Source organism: Xiphophorus hellerii, chromosome 11 (assembly GCF_003331165.1).
Source record: "Xiphophorus hellerii strain 12219 chromosome 11, Xiphophorus_hellerii-4.1, whole genome shotgun sequence".
Taxonomy (NCBI): domain Eukaryota; kingdom Metazoa; phylum Chordata; class Actinopteri; order Cyprinodontiformes; family Poeciliidae; genus Xiphophorus; species Xiphophorus hellerii.
In genome coordinates this window covers 12407229-12427226 of record NC_045682.1, presented here as the reverse complement: position 1 = coordinate 12427226, position 19998 = coordinate 12407229, and the positions used below count along the sequence as shown (strand labels likewise).

At 39.9% G+C, this 19998-nt stretch overlaps 2 protein-coding genes across 2 annotated transcripts; one reads left to right on the top strand and one right to left on the bottom strand.

Moving 5' to 3' along the window:
• Positions 1–342: 342 nt before the first annotated feature.
• On the bottom strand, positions 343–6715 carry LOC116728658 (histone-lysine N-methyltransferase PRDM9). The gene is made up of 3 exons (XM_032576933.1): positions 5092–6715; positions 2524–3502; positions 343–1406 (listed from the first exon to the last, which is right to left on the bottom strand). The coding sequence occupies exons 1-2, from the start codon at positions 5786–5788 to the stop codon at positions 2541–2543; spliced, it is 1659 nt and encodes a 552-aa protein (XP_032432824.1). The 5' UTR covers positions 5789–6715; the 3' UTR covers positions 343–1406; positions 2524–2540.
• A 4977-nt stretch (positions 6716–11692) lies between these two features.
• LOC116728670 (leucine-rich repeat neuronal protein 4) lies at positions 11693–16155 on the top strand. Its single transcript, XM_032576944.1, has 2 exons — positions 11693–11827; positions 13195–16155. Exon 2 carries the CDS (start codon positions 13208–13210, stop codon positions 13859–13861), a length of 654 nt encoding a protein of 217 aa, XP_032432835.1. The 5' UTR covers positions 11693–11827; positions 13195–13207; the 3' UTR covers positions 13862–16155.
• Positions 16156–19998: the final 3843 nt, after the last annotated feature.

Genomic DNA, 19998 nt, shown 5'->3' with positions numbered 1-19998 from the left:
GAAAAACCCAGGAAACCATCTAGAGCGAAGTCTGGAAGTCTGGTTCGCAGTGGAGTTTTAGATTTTAAAAGAGAAAAGGATACATTTGTAAACTTTCCAAGAGAAGACTAACGGTGAGATTAGAGAAAAAATATATGATTGAATGACTATTGTTCAACTTGTGTCCTTTAGAAAACTGAAGATGTTGGGGAAAAAAAACAAGTATATGTAGGCATCTTGTCAGAATTGAGAAAAGAGATGTATTATTAGGCCTCCAGGTTTGGATGCACTCTTTTCGTCTAAATTGATCAATACTTAAACATTTTTGAAAAACAAACAAAAAAAACACAGCAAGACAATAAGTAGAAACACAGTCCTTTAACATAATCACATTTACAGAACCTAAAAAAGCTGATAGTGATTTTATTTATTTTTGTAGTCCACAAAAGCATATAAAACTTCACTCATTTCATTGACTTTTTAAGAGCAATGGCAATCTTTAACCTACATGCGGAGGTCCTTCTGGAAAGTCAAAGAAAATTGATTATCTGGGGCATAAACCACTTTAGCATGTGAAGTCTTGGATACACATAATCTAATATGTTTTAATGGCTTTGAGAGTAACCATACCGTTATATATAGTTGGAGATTATATTGGTATATATGTCAAATAACACCAACGTGTAGCTCAAAGCTTAGTGCCCCAACAGCCTTTATGAAAACGCTCAAAGGTCAAGTATTTACATCACATTTTGACGTCCTAAAATCATAAATCACGATACAGTTGTACGTCATTGTTGCACGAGAACGTTTATCTACAAAGAGAGACCCAGTTAAAACCAAACAAAGCTCATTTCATCTATATACAGAAACATTTAGAAGAGGTGTGAGGAGGTGAAGAACCAGATGATAACAGTGAAACTAATCCTAGAACAGAAAGGCTTTGTTGGAATATTGGCAAGAAGCTGAAAAAATGCATGGAGTGAGTTATAAAGATGATTAAAACAGTGGGTTCGAACTGGGTATGGGCGTGTGCTGATGTTTGTTTTTCTGTATTGTTTTAAATAATTAGGTGACAAAAATCCATTTTACAGATGGATTTTTGTCTAAATCCTTACTTTTTCATATTGTCTCAGTTTATATTCCTTAAATACTAAGATATGTTCAATAACCCCAAACAGTGATTCAAAAGCAAAACGTGGATAAATCTCTGAGGTGGATGCCTACGGCCTGGAGAAAGATTTGTTTCACAGAGACACACACACACAGAAGAATCCAATCTAAAACCAGACTGGATGTGTTTAGAGTCCTTGTCCTGCTGAAACGCCAAATTATGTCCAGGTTTTAACCATCACTGATTGGTTGGGATCTTCCAGAAGCTCAAGACTGCCATGACCTGGAAACTCCTGGAACAGTTCCTGGAGAAACTGGAGAAAGGTTTTAAGGGTAAAATGAGACAAATATCTGTACACAGTTACACAAATGGTGTGGAGGAGTCAAAGAGGTGATTGTTTCAAACATAGAAACGCTAGAACAAATCCTTTCCTGTTTTATCCATAACTTTCTTTCAAGCTGTTGTACTCGTGTTTTCCCTTCACTCTGTCGTTTTTTGGGGTATTTTTAAGCAGTTCTGAGGCACAAAACTTGAAACTGCTGCTGTTTGTTGCAAGGTAACCAAAGAGTGAGTGAGTTGCTAGGTAACCAAAGAATGAGTGAGTTGCTAGGTAACCAAAGAATGAGTGAGTTGCTAGGTATCCCACAAATATCCAGTGAGAGGTTGAGAAGTTAAAGCCTTTCCTTTGCCTACATCCCCCAGAATGCAGTGCAGTGAAATTACTTAACATCTAGCAGACTTATCTATTGATTTTGATCACATGCCCATTGTAATATATATTATTGATTTATTATCCAGTACTAATAATGAGTTCTACCTCCTGATTATAATTAAATCAACAAATGGTGGGATGTTTCAGCAGGAAAAAGATTCTTTTTAAAATTTTGAGAATAGATAAAAAGGCAAAAAATAATTATTGTTATGCCCATGATAAGTGTTGGCAAACATTTGACCTATAAGCATATTTGAAACTTCAGAATTTTCTTAAAACCAATATAAATATGTGGGTGAAATATGACACAGTCGACCTCGAGTTCTCTTTTGACCTTAAATTGAATCTTGAAGTGACTTCATGTCAGTTCCAACATTTCTAAATTTGATTTTGTTGAAGACATGCAGTTTTGTAAAAGCTGATTACTTTTAAAGGTGACATCTAAAGTTGATTTATAATGTTTTGTCTCCTCCATGAACCTATCTGGTGGTTCCATTTCTGCTAACAGGAACATTTTTTAGAGTATTTGTGTGTAGAAACAACAACTTTGTTTCAACTACTCAAACAGAAGGCTTTGGAAAAATTGACATTTTAAAATAAAATACATAAACATTAAATTTTAGGGTGCTAAAGTGGTAGTGTGGAACAGAAATGCGTTAGTGTTATCTGTCATGCTTTGTTTGTATTTCAAAGACAAACAAACAAAAACAAAAGTCACCACTTCTCCGCTCATCCCTAAACACAGTCTGCAACCGAGCCGTCCTCCTCCTCCTCCGCCCCCCATTCCCCGAACCGCATCTGAGGAGAGGGAGCTGCAGGATGGAGGTTATTGATGTCGTCCATGGCGTCTGGGTCCGTCTCCTCGCTGGGGCCGATGCCCATGTGGCCGCCCTCGTCGCGGTGCGTCCGGACGTGCTTGCGCAGCGCCGCGGGCTCCTTGAAGGTGCGGTTGCAGAAGGGGCAGCAGCAGGGCCTCTCGCCGGTGTGGATGAGCTGGTGGTGTTTGAGGTGCTGCAGGCGACTCAGGCGCTTCCCGCAGATGGCGCACACGTAGGGCTTCTCGCCCGTGTGAGTGCGCCGGTGCTTGCGCAGACCGTCCAGGTGGCGGAAGCAGTTGCCGCATTCGGAGCACGAGTAGGGCTTCTCGCCGGTGTGAATGCGCAGGTGCGTTTTGAGCGCCCCGGACTCACGGAAGCGGCGGCCACACACCGTGCACGGGTACGGCTTCTCGCCCGTGTGGATGCGGATGTGCTTCTTCAGGCTGGAGATCAGACGGAAGGTCTTGCCGCACTCCAAGCAGTGGTGAGGCCGGTCCGCCGAGGGCTCCCCAGAGGTGTCGGGAGCCGACGGCCCCGCAGGCTCCTCGGCTCTGCCTGGTGAAACGGTGTCACCTCTGCTTGCTCCAAAAGTCCTTGACAAAGGTTTCTGTCCATCAAGACTTCCCTGCTGCTGCTGCAAGGCACCGCCACACTCCCGCATGAGTCTTTGGTGACGTAGCGGGTTGGAGAAAGAACGCAGAGTTCCTCCTTCACCTCCAACCTGACCGTAAGCAATGTCCCCCACATTAAGGGACGAGCCGTCTCCGTCCCCAACCTGGCTGTCCTTCCTATTGGGCTGACCAGAACCTGACGGTGGCCCCTGCTCCTCTTTTATCTCAAATCTGGATCCTCCACTGGGACCCTGAGGCTGCCGGTCATCTTCAGGTCAGAGAAGAAAGAAAAGGTATGAACAGAGGCTTTGTAATAAATCCTCACATCTAATCTAATGAACTTGTCTTGTTAGGATAACAGCCTAATTGTGTAAATACATTGAAATAACTTAGACCTGTTTTGCTTTAAAGGCAGCTTATATTTAAAAACTCAAGCTTGTTGTGTTACTGTAACAGCTTCAATCTGTAATTTTCTTTAAATAATGAGATTGTGATCATGTTTTTATCACAACATTATCACAATCAGGTTTTGTTGCCATAATACTTATGACTACAAGGCGTGAAATTAATTTTAGTGTGCGATGGTTTTATTGTATCATCTTGTTTGGTTAAAATAAGAATTGTATTGCAATTGCATTAGGAACTCTGTTTGCAGAAATGGTCTAATTATTTCTTTAAATAAAGGTAACAGGGCAATAAGCTTGTCTTTAAAAGTCACTGTTTCTTCTAAAGACATTGAGATTTGTTTTCATAACTCCTTCACTACATAATTATTTTCAGCTTGCTTTGGTTGCCACATTATGTCCAAACATTATAGTTAAATCCAGATTATTCACACCCTTGGGAAATCTAGGTTTAAAGTAATCTCCTAATTTAACCCTCATGTTTCTTCTGACTGAACGTAATAATACTGGTTTAGGTGACCAAACCAGAGTCCAGATTTAAATTAGAGATAATCTGTGGAGGGAACTAATGATTAGGGAAATGATCCAGAGGCCCTCCAACCTCAAATACTTGGTTCTTTTAATCAAAAATAAAGTAAAAATAACAGTGAAAACATGCAAAAAGCTGGCTATAACATAAGGGTTTAACTGCTCCAATGCTAAGGGGTTTTCTATTGAAATACATAAAGACAAATAATTTGACATGACATTTTGAAAAAGAAATGTAAACAGATTATTTGTTCCTAGTCAATAATCTCAAAATGGTTTCTCTCATTCCCTATCAGACCTAAACTTCTTGGTTGTATCAAAATAATTTGAAATATAAATCGGCTAAGGATACAATAGCTGCAGTTTAACTGTATCTCAAAACCTTGCGCTTGTATTACCTGTCACAATAAGCAATTAATCGAGTGACAAATTAAAACAAACATAAAAATTTCCATCTGTATAATTGATTGTTTTTCTCTTTTTCAACCAAAAACTGGATGATAAAAGTCTTCAGTTTGGTGTTTTGGTCCCAACTAGCCCTTTTTTGAAGGACAATTTTGTTTACAAAGACTGTATTTGTTGTTTCTGCTGTTTTATTTGTTTGTTTTGGATGATATTTAAAATGTCTTACAGTTCCAGTGTTAAAAGTTAATCAGAATGTAAAGTTTATTGATCTTTGAGAATGTGTTCTCGCATTATTATTATTATTCTGTCATTACCATTATATTGCTTGAATATAGTCTCAAAACAACATTATCGTTTATCGCAAAAAAACTTCTGGGGCAATTTATCGTTTAGCAAAATCTGTTATCGTGACAGGCCTAGCAAAGTTAACATTTTAGATGATGCACTTTTATACCCTCCATATTTGTTTTGTTTATTAAGCATGAAATATGAATGAATGCGGCAGAGATTGTGGACTTACCCGCTCCTCTGGTGTCTGAGCACATGTGAGAGGAGCTGGAGGAAAACGAGTCCAGAGTGTGGTTCGTCACGGAGCCGTCTGGCTGGATCGAAAGCTGGCACATTTTGTATTCATCTCTCGGCTCGAAGCCATGAAGAGATTCATCCACGGAGCCGCCCAGACCCAGATCCACGCCTGCTCCGTTCACGTTCCTGGGGTTCTGGTGGTCTCGGTCCAAGCCTGGGGTCAGAGAAGCCATGGAAGAGAGCGAGGGGCCAAACACCGACTGGCCGATCTGCTGGGGGCCCGTGTAGGAGACCTGCAGCTGGTCTATGAGCTTCTGGGCGCTGCACAGACACTCCTGCAGGGTCTTCAGCTCCCTCTCGGAGACCTCCAGCCGCACCTTGAGCCTCTGGTTCTCCTGCTCCTTGTGCAGCAGCTCCTGCTGGGTCTCGTTCAGCACGACCACCACCTCTCCCAGCAGCGTGTCCACGGCGGCGGACATGGCGGTCTGGATGGTCGGGGCCAGGCGGGATTTCAGCGAGGTTACCGTCACGCCGCCGCCCTGAGGAGCTCCGTACCCGCCCTTGGTGTCCGCTTTGCGGTCGTAGCAGGGCTCCATCCTGTCGGGGATGTTGATGATGCTCTGCTTGCGGCTCCCCGCGCTGGATGCAGAGGTGTCCAGGCTAGCTGCGTACTCTGTCCTCCGGGACGTCATTGGCTGCGATTTATCCGCTGTTCTGATGTTCTGAAGGCTTTAAACTGCGCAGGATCTTGTAGCTGAAAGGTGTGAGGGCATGAATTGATCTGGTTACATCTGTTTACCGAGCTGTGAGCCAGACGCGGCAGAGAAAAAAAAACAGAAGATGCGACACTCCGCTCCTCAACATCCGCCTGCAGACAAACAAGGACGCGGTGAGGCGGTGGGAGCTGCGAGGCGACAGAAACCTGGGAATCAGGCCCTCCAGGCGGCAATGAAACCCATCTTTTATTCTTCGGATACTTTAAATACTGCGGCCCTCCACGACGACTCGCCCATTTCCAGATTTGCACTCAGAGGCCTGTCGCGTCTTTATGACGAAACAAAAGGTTGAGCTTGTGAGTTTGGTCCCTGAGTGAAGTCTTAAAGGCGCAGCTACCGCTTCAAGTCAGGAGGAAACATTAGTGGTGACATTATGGTGCGAACCTATTTTTTCTACTCACACACAAACACTCACCTGTTTAGGAATAACTTCCTAATTTAGGAATAAACTCCCCAAACAGCTATTCAGCAAAAACAACCTTTTAATTATTTATATGAGACATTAGGAACTAAAAAATGCTCTCTGGAAATGTTCGTAGCATTTTTAGCTCATAAGTATGGTTTACAGCAATATTTTCCTACAGGACTCTGCACACCATAGGACATGTATAATAAAATAATGAAAAAGAGGAAACAAAATGAGATGTTATGTCTACACTGTCCTGTAGGTGGCGTCCTAGGCCTCCACTCAAATACAGAGTCTTTATAATAAAAGCCTCAGCTGCAATTAAACTCACAGCAATGTCCTTGTTTCGTCTAAAAAAACTACATTACGAATGTTTTTCCGTCCAAGAATAAAGTTTCTTACATAAATGACAAGACAACATAAAAAACATTAAAAACTCTGATGTATTTTTATCATTTTAACCCAGAATAAACACAAAAACCCCAATATAAACCATGGTCCAACATCAAGTGAAATCTTAATTTTTTATCTATCTATTTATTTATTTAAAGAAATTGTGTTCTCAAAAATTATTTTTGTTGTTTTTATTTGTTGTACATGTGTACACTAATTCTCTATGTGGGATAAAGTGTCTGAATGCATGGTTACTGATGCCGGATGGGCTGCTGCCATTATTCCAGAAACTGTAGATGTTCTGCCATCTTAGGGAAAATGTTCCAAAGAAGAGAAAACAATCAGAGCGCAGCAGCTGTGTGAACAAAATAACTTTCAGAAGTAAAAGGAGAACAGATAACTCGGCTCAAATGGTGACTTGTAATAAAAAGGTATGCAGACTACCATCTCTGGGAACAAAACGGACAGCAGAAGATCGCCCTAAGCGTCACTCCTGTCAGCTGACAGCAGGAAACTGAGGCTGTCAGTCACACAGAAAACAGACTGGGCAACATCGCCTGGTCTGATGTGTCAGTTTCAGCTGCAACATTCAGATGGTAGAATCTGAATTTGGCATAAAAAACAGGAATGCTTGGATTCATCCAGCTTGAATCAATGGTGGCGTAATGGTGTGGGTGACCAATTGAGCATGAAACTCTGCCGCCTACCTCAACATTTCTGCTGACCTTGTCTATTCCTTTCAGAAGGACAATACACCACAAAGCTCAAGCTGGTTTCTTGAACAGGACGATGAGTTCGCTGCACTTCGATGGCCTCCACAGATGCCAGATGTCAATCTAGTAGAACATCTTTGGCATGTGGTAAAATTGGAGATTTGCATCACGGATTTACAACCAATAAATCTGCAACGACAGCAGGGCACTAGAACTGCTTTCAACGTGTTGTAGTGTCTTTGCAATGACAGGTTACAGCAGTTCAGAAGGTAAAATCAGACACTTTACAAAATACTTTTCCGTGGCACTGTTGTATATCTAGAGATGATGCAACGTTTTTACAAAGCCTTTTGTGGAGGCTCTTTTGAGGATTTCATAATCAGTGTTAGGAAATCTTGCTGTTGTTGTCATATTTCATATTACTAATGGCTCCGTGGAAGCAAAAAAATACCGACCCTCTCTTGTATTTTAATCTTATGCCTTCGGTTATTGTTTTATTTCAAACAAAATCTTGTTATGAAGCAAAGCAGTAGAACATAATGTCCATTAGCTGGAGTGCGTTAGTGAGCTTATTACATCATTATCAAGAATCAGGGCCTTGATTCTTTGTATTTAGCTGGAAGAAGGCTGTATGTCATAAAAACATTATTTATTTGTAGCTTTTGCCGAGGGGGACGATTCATAACAATTGCCTTTTCCCATTTGGCCCATAAATAAAAGCACCAAAAGGATTTTATTAGACCATGTGAGGCAAATGCTGATCACAGATTTAAAGGCATAAATTGGCAGGGTTTACGTCAAACGTGTAATTTCTCCTGAATTCCCTTTGGTTTTTCCATGATTGGGCCTTGTAGTTCCTATTTTGGACTGCATCCATTTCAGAACTCAAAATAAAGTATTCCTGACGGAGTCATTCCTGATGGAGTAAGCAATCTCCCGATCCCAGACGGCCAGATGTTCAGCGGGGGAAAACTGATGTAGCTGGTTTGCGGTGAACAGAAGCAACACGTTGCGCAACAACACGTCCCTCATATATACAGTAATTTGTGTCATTTCCGTAGAAATACCCTCCACCACTCTGATCCTATTTCCATTTTCTTTAAACTGCCAGTACTCCCATTTGAACTATATTTTTTTCCTCGAGGTTATAAACATTTGTTCCTGGTGGATTTTATAGGCGTATTATGGAAGGAATGGTTTTCACAAACCCACATCTGACTCACGCCATTAAAAGCTGTGGCAAACGTAAGCTGAGTGATTTCAGGACAACATATGCAGCCAATGTTTAAAGGTATTAAACTCAGGCACAATCACTGGATAAACACAATCCATATTGCACAATAAACACATACCCACACATATCCTGGATGCAAATGTATGCCTCCTGTCCACACTTAAACACTCACCTTTCTCTTTCTGCTCACCTATAGAGACATACAGGAGGAAAAGCTAATAAACATGACCATAATGTAAATAAGGGAAAACATATTCAAGTAAGTTGGTTTTAGAAGAGTGACAAGAAAAACAGTGACACTTTAAGTTGATTCATATATTCATTTTTCAAATAATAATAATAATAATAATAATAAAACATCCCAGTAGCTGTTTCTTTCCCTTAACCTTTAATCTATATCATGAGCACATCTTGTTCTGCTTTGTCTTCTCAGGAAGAGTTAAAGATATACATGATTACTCTCTTAGGAATTATGCTTCAGTTCGCCTGGTTTTGATATTTTCCACAACCCTGAAGCATTCGTTCATCTTAAGCTGATCAGAGTGTCTAACAATTTTAATTTGTAATCCATGACTTCCTGCCTTCCTGGAATATTCAGTGTTTTGCGAAATTATGCACAGTCCTCAAACTTCTTACAACTACAAACAGCAAAATAACTTTTCCGGAATTTTACGTATATTACACCAAATAGAAACTGGTGCATAATTCTGAAATAAAAATAAAATAAAGTTTTGATTTTTTTTTTTTATATATAATATAACGGGGCAAAAAAGTATTTAGTCAGACACAGATTGTGCAAGTTCAAGTTCTCCTACTTAGAAAGATGAAAGGGGTATGTCATTTTCATGGTACACTTCAGCTTTAAGAGACAATATTAATTTATTTCTAACAGGTTTTCAAAAACAAGAAAAATGAGAAAACAAAATACAGGGACTCACGTAGGAGTTTTAGAGAATTTACTTGTAAATTAAGGTGGAAAATAAGTATTTGGTCAATAACAAAACTCAATATTTTGTGTCTAAGTAATAGAGAAACTCCATTTGTTTGTAATTTACTCTAAGTATAACAATAGCTGCGAAGACCTCTGAGGTTTATCAGTGGAAATCAGACCGGAGATAAAGAAGAGTTTGAACAGTTTTTATAAGAGAGGCAGTTTAAAGGACATGACAACTCGGGTGGGAGAATCTGTCACCAGAACAACTATTAGACATTAGACACTATTCTGGCCTTTATAAAAGAAATCCACAAGAGGTTTTGTTTGTAGTTTCCCATAATCATGTGGGAAACTCTGCAAACCTGGAAAACAAGGTGCTTGAATCAGATGTAACTCAAAGTTGGATGCAAAACTGAGTTTGAGTACGCCATCACAATGATGGAGGAGCATGGTGGTGGCAGTATCATGGAGTGTGACTGCTTTTTGTATACAGGGACACAAGCAGACCAGAGTTGGTAAATATAGGAGGATATACAGGAGCTAAAACAAAATTAAGCTATGGATCATCATGTTGGTATAAACCCAAAAACACACAGGTTTGGGATTGTAACATGAAATTTAACAGGAATAAAGAGCTTTTTACAACACTTTTTACTTTTTCAAGTTGATTCTTGAGTGTTAAGGAAATTGAATTTATCTATCTATGACTTCCTGTTTGCTTGTGAAATTTCTATGATGTGTCACGAATTACATCTCTGGGTTAAAAAATAGGAAATACAAAAGAAGAAGCCATTCATGTAAATCAGATTCATGCTGCTCATTATGAGTCAGAGCAAAGAAACAGCTGAAATGGGGATAAATGAGGCTTTCAAAGAACCGTCATTTATCTCACATTTGTCAAACTCAAGGCCCGTGGGCCAAATCCGGCCAGCCATAGCTTTTTATGTGGCCCTATAGATTCTAGACTAAAGACGATGTGTGTTTAAATATTATGTTATCGATCAAATCAATGCAGTTTTTATCTGTTTAGTTCCAAATTATATCAGTCAGTCCTTCTTGAGAATTATCGTGGAAATTCACACAAAATCAACAAATCTTTGCACTTTTTGTTGGGAGTTTATTGCATATTTTTCTCAAAAATTGTCAAAAACTTTTGTGCTTGTAATTAACAGCTGCCTCAGCCTTAACTGATGTCAGATTACACTCCACGATCTATACAGCGAGTAATAAAATTTGCATTTACCGTCATAAATAAGCTCAAATATCGCAAATATTTCCAAATTAGTACCACAAACACTTCGATTTTTATTGCAAAAAATCGCAAAACGAATCACAAAATCCTGGAGGGATCAATGCTGTACTTTCTGTAACCTTAGGTTTTCTTTATCTTGAATGAAAGAGCCTGACAGAGAACAAGCTGTTCTCTTACTGTTCAACGATTCATCATATTTTCTAAATATAAAAGATGTTCAATAATATAGTTTAATTTTAATAATTCATTGATATTTTAGCAGTTCGTGAACAGGTTTTATTAATACGTTCTGGCACAACCGGCCCTTTAAGAGCATTCATAATCGTGATTTGGCCCAAAATGAAAATGAGCTTGACACCCCTTATTTATCTGAACATAGCACACTGTAAGAAGGTTACAGATTATCCACCTGTAGGAACAGATTTTTTTTAAATAAATGAATTATGAGTCTATAAAGGCTGATTTCTAGTCATTTAATAAAATACTGTTAAATAGACTTTTTTTTTCAACTTTGCAGGTCATTCTTTTCCTTTACGTCCATTCAGGTGGAAAACCTCTCCCTTGCTTGCCTCAATGAATCAAGGCCCTGGTGTGGGGATTCCTCAGAATCCATTCAATCATCCTCTCCAAAAAAGGAGAACAAAAGCTCATTAAGAAAGGAGACACGCTCTGAATAATGTGCAGACGGTTAAAGAATGCTAGCAGATTTTCTGTGGGTCACCTAACCTGGTTGCAATAGCGGATGATCTGACTAACATCGCTTTGTGGTTTAATCACTACCAAGCATGCACGTCACTCAGTGACAAAGCAAATGTGTTTAGCAGGCAGGGAAGGCGGAGCTGCAGTCGCAGGATCGGGAATGAGGAGGTGAAAGGGGGGGAGGCAGGCAGAAAGAAGGAGGTGATTGTTGGGCAGGAGGGAAACATAAAGAGGGCAGCGAGAGGAGGAGAGGGAGCAAGTGAGGCGCAGCACACAGAGAAGCTCAACTCACATTCTGATCAACGCTGCAATCTGAAGCAACAGGTAAGTTCATGTCTTCTTCTTCTTCTTCTGGTTTGCACGGATGGAATACTTTGGATGAGTGAATGGCTTTAATCTGCAACAAAAACAGACAGTGAGCTGGTATTCAGAAGAGTTAAATAAGAGGACGTTCATAATAACCTGGAACGTAATTTCTCCACTAAAGCCCATCTCAGATCATGTTTTAGGTACACGCTTTGTGTAAACTTTTTCCTGTAATCAGATCCAGCTGACCAGACTGTGCTCGCTGCCGGGGCGTGCAGGCATTTGGGGTCAGTTGTGAAATACCGCGTGGAATGCTGATTTAGTCTGAAGCACCCCCAAGTCTTTACAAATGAGGATTATTTCAAAGTGTTCTGTAAACAACTCTATAAATCACCAAGGGAACATGTGACGAAGTTTGCTAATTAAGTGTCCTCGTTTTGATTTCTGCTTTTGCCAAAGCGGCGTGGTTTTACTTTGTGAAATAGCTTGTGCTTCCAGCTGGGATTTGGTTGAATAATACGAGCCTGTGTTAAATTATTGGTTTAATTTGCTACAGTTGTTCAGTTGAATGTCATATAATCTAGAAAATATGATGAATTAGTGAACAGTAAGAGAACAGTTTGTTCTCTGTCAGGTTCTTTCATTCAAGATAAACAAAACCTAAGTTGCAGAAAGTACAGCACTGGTGCCCGTTTCACTTATTCACATTCTGTCACATTTCAAGGATAAACCTCGAAGTATTTAATCTGGATTTTAATAATGTTATGTCACTGATATCCACAACATGACACAAGTTTTTTGTCGTGATCCATGATTTCAGGTGATAAAACAGTGCAGGATTGAAATTTTGTCTTTTCCAAGACACTCAATACATAGCTGTAAACCCAAAGTAGCTGATAAAGTTGATTTCATATACAAAAAGCAGCTTATCTGATCAGACAGACCAAAATATAATGTTATGTGGACATTTTGATTATTTTAAAAACCAAAACTATAAGAATTCATAGAAATAACATAATTACAAAATGAGACAAGAGAAACATTGATCCAAATCAGTTTCTTTCAAAATAACGCTTATGAAACTTCAACAAAAGCTGCAGGTGTGCGTGTGTGTGTGGGCGTGTGTGGGGGTGGGCGTGTGTGTGTGTGGGGGTGTGCGTGTGCATTTTGGTTAAAACAAGCTTGTTAGTCATTCAGTGAAGTGACTCACAGTGGATAGAGCATCCAGAAATATTACTCAAGAGTAGCGATACTTGGTAATAAAATTGCTCAAGTAAAAGTAAAAAGTACAGCGTAGTAATAGTACTCCTCAAAGTACTACATATTGCACATTACTAGCCAACTCTGCTGATGGATTTTATTGTTTTTTTTAATATTATTTCCAGCTCATCGCCTGCCATGAGGAACCATCCCTTCCCGCTCGTGATCATGTGCCTGCTTTCCATCAGGGATTTCTGTCCGCTGTCCGCTGCAGGCACAGGAGTGCCTCCCAGAGGTCCCGTCTTTCCCACAGACGACTACAGCATATATGAGGATGTATCCACTCCTGCTATGACTACAGATGCTAGAACATTCCAGCGGTGCGACTACCACCCCTGCAATGAGAACCAGACCCCCTGTGAGGACCTCGCTGCCTCTTTCGGCTGCTTGTGCCCGGGTATCTCGTTGCCCGACCAGCATCCAGAAAGTCCCACTCTGAGCTCAGTGTCCTGGAACGGCTCGGCAGTAGTGGTTCGCTGGTGTGCGCCACCTTCATACGTCACATCTTATGTTGTGACGATGAAAGGTGGGGAGAAGCAGATAGTGAAGGAGGACCAAAGGAGCACAACGTTGAACCAGATCGACCACAAAGCGGAGGTCTGTGTGGCAGCTATAAACGACGCGGGGGAAAGCGGTTGGTCCTGTATGGAGTACACGCCGGCTAGCAACAGCCTGCCCCTGGCAGCAGGCCTCATCGGCGGGGCGTTGGGCCTCCTGCTGCTGATTCTGCTGGTCGTTCTGCTGTGTAGGCGCAGGAGGCAAAAGAAGAAACGGGAGGCCACGCATGTATGAGGAACTCAGCTGAGAGTCAGCGTCCAGACAAACAAACAAACAAGAAACACAGAGAGACTGCATACTCAGAGATGAGACTCATGAAACGCTCCGTTGTTGCTGAAGTTAATTAACTGTGAGAACGTCTGAATGTTTGTCTCAAGAAAGCAGGAAACAGGGTTCATCAACTCCTTATCATGCCTAGCTGGTTATATTCATCTCCTCATTAGTGGTGTCTTTTTTTTTAGGAATACTAAAACACTAAAAACAGGAAGGAAATATTTTACTCCAGTGATGCTGGGCCCATTTAACCAGTATTATTGTCTTACAATCTGTCAAAACAAGCCAGAAGGATGAATACTTGCTCAACTCAGCGAGCTACATTTTATATCAATAGAAAAAATAATGAGATTTATATTTATTCCTCAGGATTGGAAATTCACTTCAACTAAAAATAATTAAAATATCAATGAGAACTAAGCTCTGGTAGAATCAAGAAGAAATAATTATCAAACTAATTTATATTGGGTAGCGACCGAACCGAAACAACATCCAACGAAGATGAACGACTGATTTAACAGCTGGTTCTCACTAGAACCCCAAAATGGGGCTTTTACAGCCTAATTCTCTAAATCTGAGAGAGGAAGAACAAAACAGAGCAGTCTTGATTCCTCGGTTTTCAGCGTCAGAACTGAAACCAGAGCTTTGCTGAAAAGAGGCTCTTGTAGGCAAAAGGTCAAACGTGATGTGTTTGTGTACACTGCTTTACTTTATTCAACCAGCAATGTGCCTTTTTGCTCAATGAGATACAGTATCTCTTCTAACAAACAGATAAATGGCAAAAAAATATTAGATATAAAAGTACTGATAAAGCACTGAAAAAACCCCAAACATGAATAAATATATATATAAAAAAAGAAAAATTAAAGCAGTGATACTGTTTTGTTCAAGCTGGTTTTTTTTAAATTGTATAAAATGTTAAGTGACGGTAATGACTCTAAGTTGAATTTGTTCTGGAAAGGCAGTTTGGGTTAATTCTGTATAACAATGAAAAACAATATTTCCAAACAATGGGAGTTATTTATTACACTGGAATTAAGTTTGAACAGAAACATGAGTACTTCGATAATAAACATTAACATATATGTTACTTTTCTTCTAACTGATAAAAATTAGTAGAAAGAAAACAAAAAGAAAGAATTAGAAAAAGAAAATGCAAAAATTGTTGATCAACTTTTCTCTGCCAGGTTGAGTCTTTGCCTTTTTAGCTGAAATACATAGCAGTACTTTATACAGAATCCAGCATTTTTCAACTGAAGGAAATAAGTCACTCTGGACTAACCATTTTTGGGGGTTAAAATAAGATTTTTAAAATAAAAATAAAAATCCAGCTTTGGTTTAGTTTTCATAGGATTTTCCAACTTTATTAATGCCAATGTGGAATGTATTTGTAGCCTACCAGTCTACATATTCACCTCTAAAATAATTCCGCTAGCCAAAATCAGTAACTTCAAAAAAGTTATAAATACAAAAATCCCCTCTGCTGACTCTTCTTGCAATCAGATTTGTTTATATCAAAACATGTGGGGAAAAAATGGGCATCATAGGTGATTATCAAGCCAGGAAACGTAACCCTCCCCCGGTGAGACTCGTCTTATGTAGTAACTGCTTTTGCACTTCGCAAGTGTGTGGAAAATACATATTTAGTCTTTTGGTTGATTAATTTGCTCAAAACCTTTAAAAAAAAGGTTAGATGAATATTAAAGAGAGTTTACCAATTCTTTTCGAGATTGAGTCTCATAAATAAATAATTGTATCATCTGCATAGAAGTGAATGTCCGTGTATTCTACTTACATTGAGCTGCTGGAGTGAACGACACAAAAAGAAGGAAATGCTCATAGTTTGACCTTTAACGGAATAAAATCCTCAAATAGGCTGCCAACCATTTATGTTCTTATTTACATGACAAAGGTTTTGTCACTAAAATTATGTTTGAGGCCTGAAAGAAATTCATATCAGAGATGTATTTATATAAAATTTTTACTTAAATGGTTTTGGGAAGCAGGTTTTGATGCTGTATAAAAGAAACACTGTGAGAGTTTTATTGCACTCTTTATATATTTATTTTAAGTGGGTGAATAGATAGTGGGATTAGAAAACAAGAATGAATACATTTACTTTGCTCTTCTCTGGATATCATTCTATGTCCTGATTTGAATCATGCAAGTATAAAGAATTAGATTCTTTCACCAGTTACTGTGTGTGTCTGTAAATATCTGTCCATTAAACGGAAATAAAGTGAAACTTTTTCTTATCCAAATGTCTTCGAACATGTTCTTTTCCAAGTGCTGTAAGATGGGTGTGTTTTTCCATCTGTTTTGTTGTCGGAAGTCCTGTCATCATTGGACCGGATCAGCTCCAGTCTTTCCTGCTTTTTTTCCCAGCTGTCATACGATTTCCCTCATGAGTGAAGATAAATTTTTGCAACACTTGTTTCATATTGACTGGGGCTTCCCAATCACTGCTGAGCTGCTGAGAAGCTGCAGGCGTTTACTTCTACAATAAAAAAAAAAAGAAGAAGAAAATTGTGGAAAAGTCCAGTATTTTAATCCTCCCAGTTTATCTCATGCTCAAGCCTCCATCTGCATGTCTCCAGGTCATGGTGCAAACCCAATTTTTTCTCTGGCTGCTGTAGCATAGTTCTTCTACAGCACCCAGCTTTTTTTTTTTTTTTTTAAGTGCTGCCTGGAAGTCAGTTAGATGTCTGTAATTTAGAGACAAAGTCTTCTGCTCACTGCAGTGGCTGAAATGGACCCAAAAAGTGATGCATTGTGAATCAGCTCAGCCTGAACGCAACTTGATGTTATCTGCTAGAATACAGTTCAGATGCTCAAGAGCGATGTGATGTGATTATGGCAAAAATATCAGAAACTTTTAAAATAGTGTTCTTAAACCTTACCCTTACATATATGCTTGTTCTGCCAAATGAAATTTGGAAACCTGATCCATTTCCATGGATCAAGAGCGCTTGAGTGTTATTGTTTACATCCGGAAATTTCACGCATGCTCACAACGCTGGAAGGCAAAAAAAACCAAACCAAAAAACAAACCCGATTTGTTTTACATTCCATCCATATCCGCGTAGAACAATTCAGTTAACTAAATGACAGAAAAGTGAAAAACACACACAAAAAATACGTTGAAGAACAAGTCGAACTCTTATTTCTTCTTTTTTCTTGCTCTGTGTCGGCTAGCTACGCCACACAATGACTCGTTGCCAATGACAACAACGCGACGGTTCAACACCAAAAAACACTCTTTAACTTTTCCCACACAAAGAATAGAACATTCAGTCCGCTACCATATTATGTTTTTAGGCTTGATATTTAACAAGTGATCGCTGTGGCAGATTAGCTACCGCTGCTATTAGCTAATCTAACACAGCGCTGGTTGATTAGCTTACCTGCTACTGATGATCTGTCAGAGTTGGTGTGTGGGTCGCCATTTTTTTTTTTAACTGAACCGAAACACGCCTAATTCCAGCACGTCTACATGTTAAGGTTGTCAAAGTTAAATAACAGACATACTTTCCTCTCCCATTAAAACTTTCTTCTGACCTTCATGCTATGTACTTGTCACAGTGTTGACAATTAGTAGCAAAGCAGCTGCGTCCCTTTTTCTTAAGCCATGCATACATTTAAGATTTTGAGCGTTGCATTGACAAATTAACAGCTAAAACCAATGATAGTTATAATCAGGAAGTAGCTTTTATTCCTCCAGCATGGAGATGTTGGGTCGGCATCTTGTGCGCCTGACGCCAAGGGATCAGTTAAAGGATCGATGCTTTGGAAGATGATCCACAGTGACTGAATATGGACGGATTGGTAAATCTAGAGCAGGGGTGTCAAACTCAATTTCACCAAGGGCCACTTCAGCATATTGGCCACCCTCAATGGGCCACATTGACGGTATAAATCAGGAATGCCCAAGTGCAGTCCTCCAGACGGCAACTTTTAGATGCGTTCCTGCTAAAACATACCCCAGACAAAAAGTTGACTTCCCTCATTAGCAGTAACTCAGTTCTGTAGAAACCTATGAATGAGTCAATGATCCAGGTGTGTTAGAGAAGGAACGCATCTAAAGTTGCAGAGTGATGGGTCTGGAAAAGTAGACTTGGGCAACCCTAGCATAAATGTATGAAAATACAATGTTAAAAATAAATTAAACAACACCTCATATTGTTAAATAACTGATTTTATGTATTCAAGTTTTAAATATTACATTTGAGTTTGCATGGATGTAAAATTACTGCTCAGTTTAAAAATTACAGTATTTTTAAACTGCTCAGCTAAACTTCGCTCTTTAGCTTGTTAGCTTGTCGATGTTTCAGTTTTATTCGCTGGGAAAATTAATCTTTGTCTGCTTTGAAGATAAGCAGACAAAGAATAAAAACAAGTTTTGATATTAACTCTCAACTTCATTCACAAAACTTTTTCGTTATTTATTACACAACGAACATGTATTTCACATAAGAACAAAACAATTAGGTGATGTTGCCTGTCCTTGAACACAACGCTGATCCCTCTTCACCCTGTCACCAACTCACACACATCCTCATTGTGTTCTGTAAATAAACAAAACACAAGCAAAATCAATAAACTATATGCATATTCCAGTATACTGAGTTTTGGTTTTACATTCATTCTATTTAAATTTAGTTTGTTTGTGCTTACCAATGTTTTCTGGCCGGATGTCTGGCACCGTTTCCCCCTGGTCAGTTCGTCCATGTCTGGTTTTAGTTCTATTCTGTGGCAATCCGCAAAATGGCGTGTAGGTTTTCGTCAGTAATGCGCGATCTGGTCTTGGTCTTGTTTAAATTCATTATTGAAAACATCTGTTCGCACAGATAGGTGCTTCCAAACGTGGACAAAACACGAGCTGCATGGAGTCGAAGCTGTGGCATCAAATCAGGGGGCAGGAGACGGTAAAAGTCCTCGATTGAAACATCACGGGACTTCGCTCTTTAGCTTGTTAGCTTGTCGATGTTTCAGTTTTATTCGCTGGGAAAATTAATAATCAGCTTGAGGTGACTCTGCTGCACTCTAGTGGCGAGAAGCCGTAATGTTGGTTGGTAAGAATCGGAAGGCATTATGGGATATGTAGTTTGTAGTCAATTCGTGCTCAAAACCTATTTTAAGTCAATCAATGGGGCTGAAAACGGTGGTGGGGGGAGGGGGAGGGGGCCACATAAAATGACGTAGCGGGCCACATGTGGCCCGCGGGCCTTGAGTTTGACACATGTGATCTAGAGCTTCACTTCTCATTTTAGCTCTTTCTTCATTATAACTGATAAGCAGTGCCCACATTAGTCCAGGCAAAGACCCCGGCTGTCTACTGCTCCATTACTCATGAACAACACATCTAGATACTTGACTTCTCCCATTGAGACAAGTGTTGACTCCTGACCTGTTGGTGGAGAACCATTTCTGTGAGCTGACTCACATCGAGGCTGCACACCGCCCCGATGCACACTGAAGACAACAACAGAACCACATCATCTGGCTGACGTTATTACTGACTGCTAGAAGGACTCCTTTGAGGATCTGATGGAGGCACAGACTGTGAACTATTGGGAAGATGAGTTCATCAACATGTTAGAGGTCACTGAACTAGCTAACAAGCTCCGCAACAGTTTTTACATGGGGTGGATGGTTTTGGCCCGAAAGTGCTGAAGGCTTTGGACATTGCAGTATGGCGGTATGATAGTTTGCTTTCCAGTCCATATCTGTATTGTGGCTCTTCACCATGCTTATGGCCCTGTCCCTTGAGAGGCATGAATTGGTTTTATAGCTATTAAGTCCTGGTTTAACCAACGCAAGTTCTGTTTCTGCATTCTCGTCACTAACTCAGGTTGAACTTCGCCAGCACCGCCCATTGTCATCTACCCTCTGACTGAGTTTCAGTGTGTAATTGTGAAGATAACCTAAGAATCTCATCTTGATTTTTTTCCCATAATACTCTTCTTTTGGCCTCTTGAAGCCCTTATTGACCTGTAGACCTTCATGATTGACAGCTCATGTGTCTGAGCCCAAAGTTCCCAACTGGATCTCAAAATTCAGCCTTAAGCACTCTATCTTGATGTCCTGTTGACGAGTGA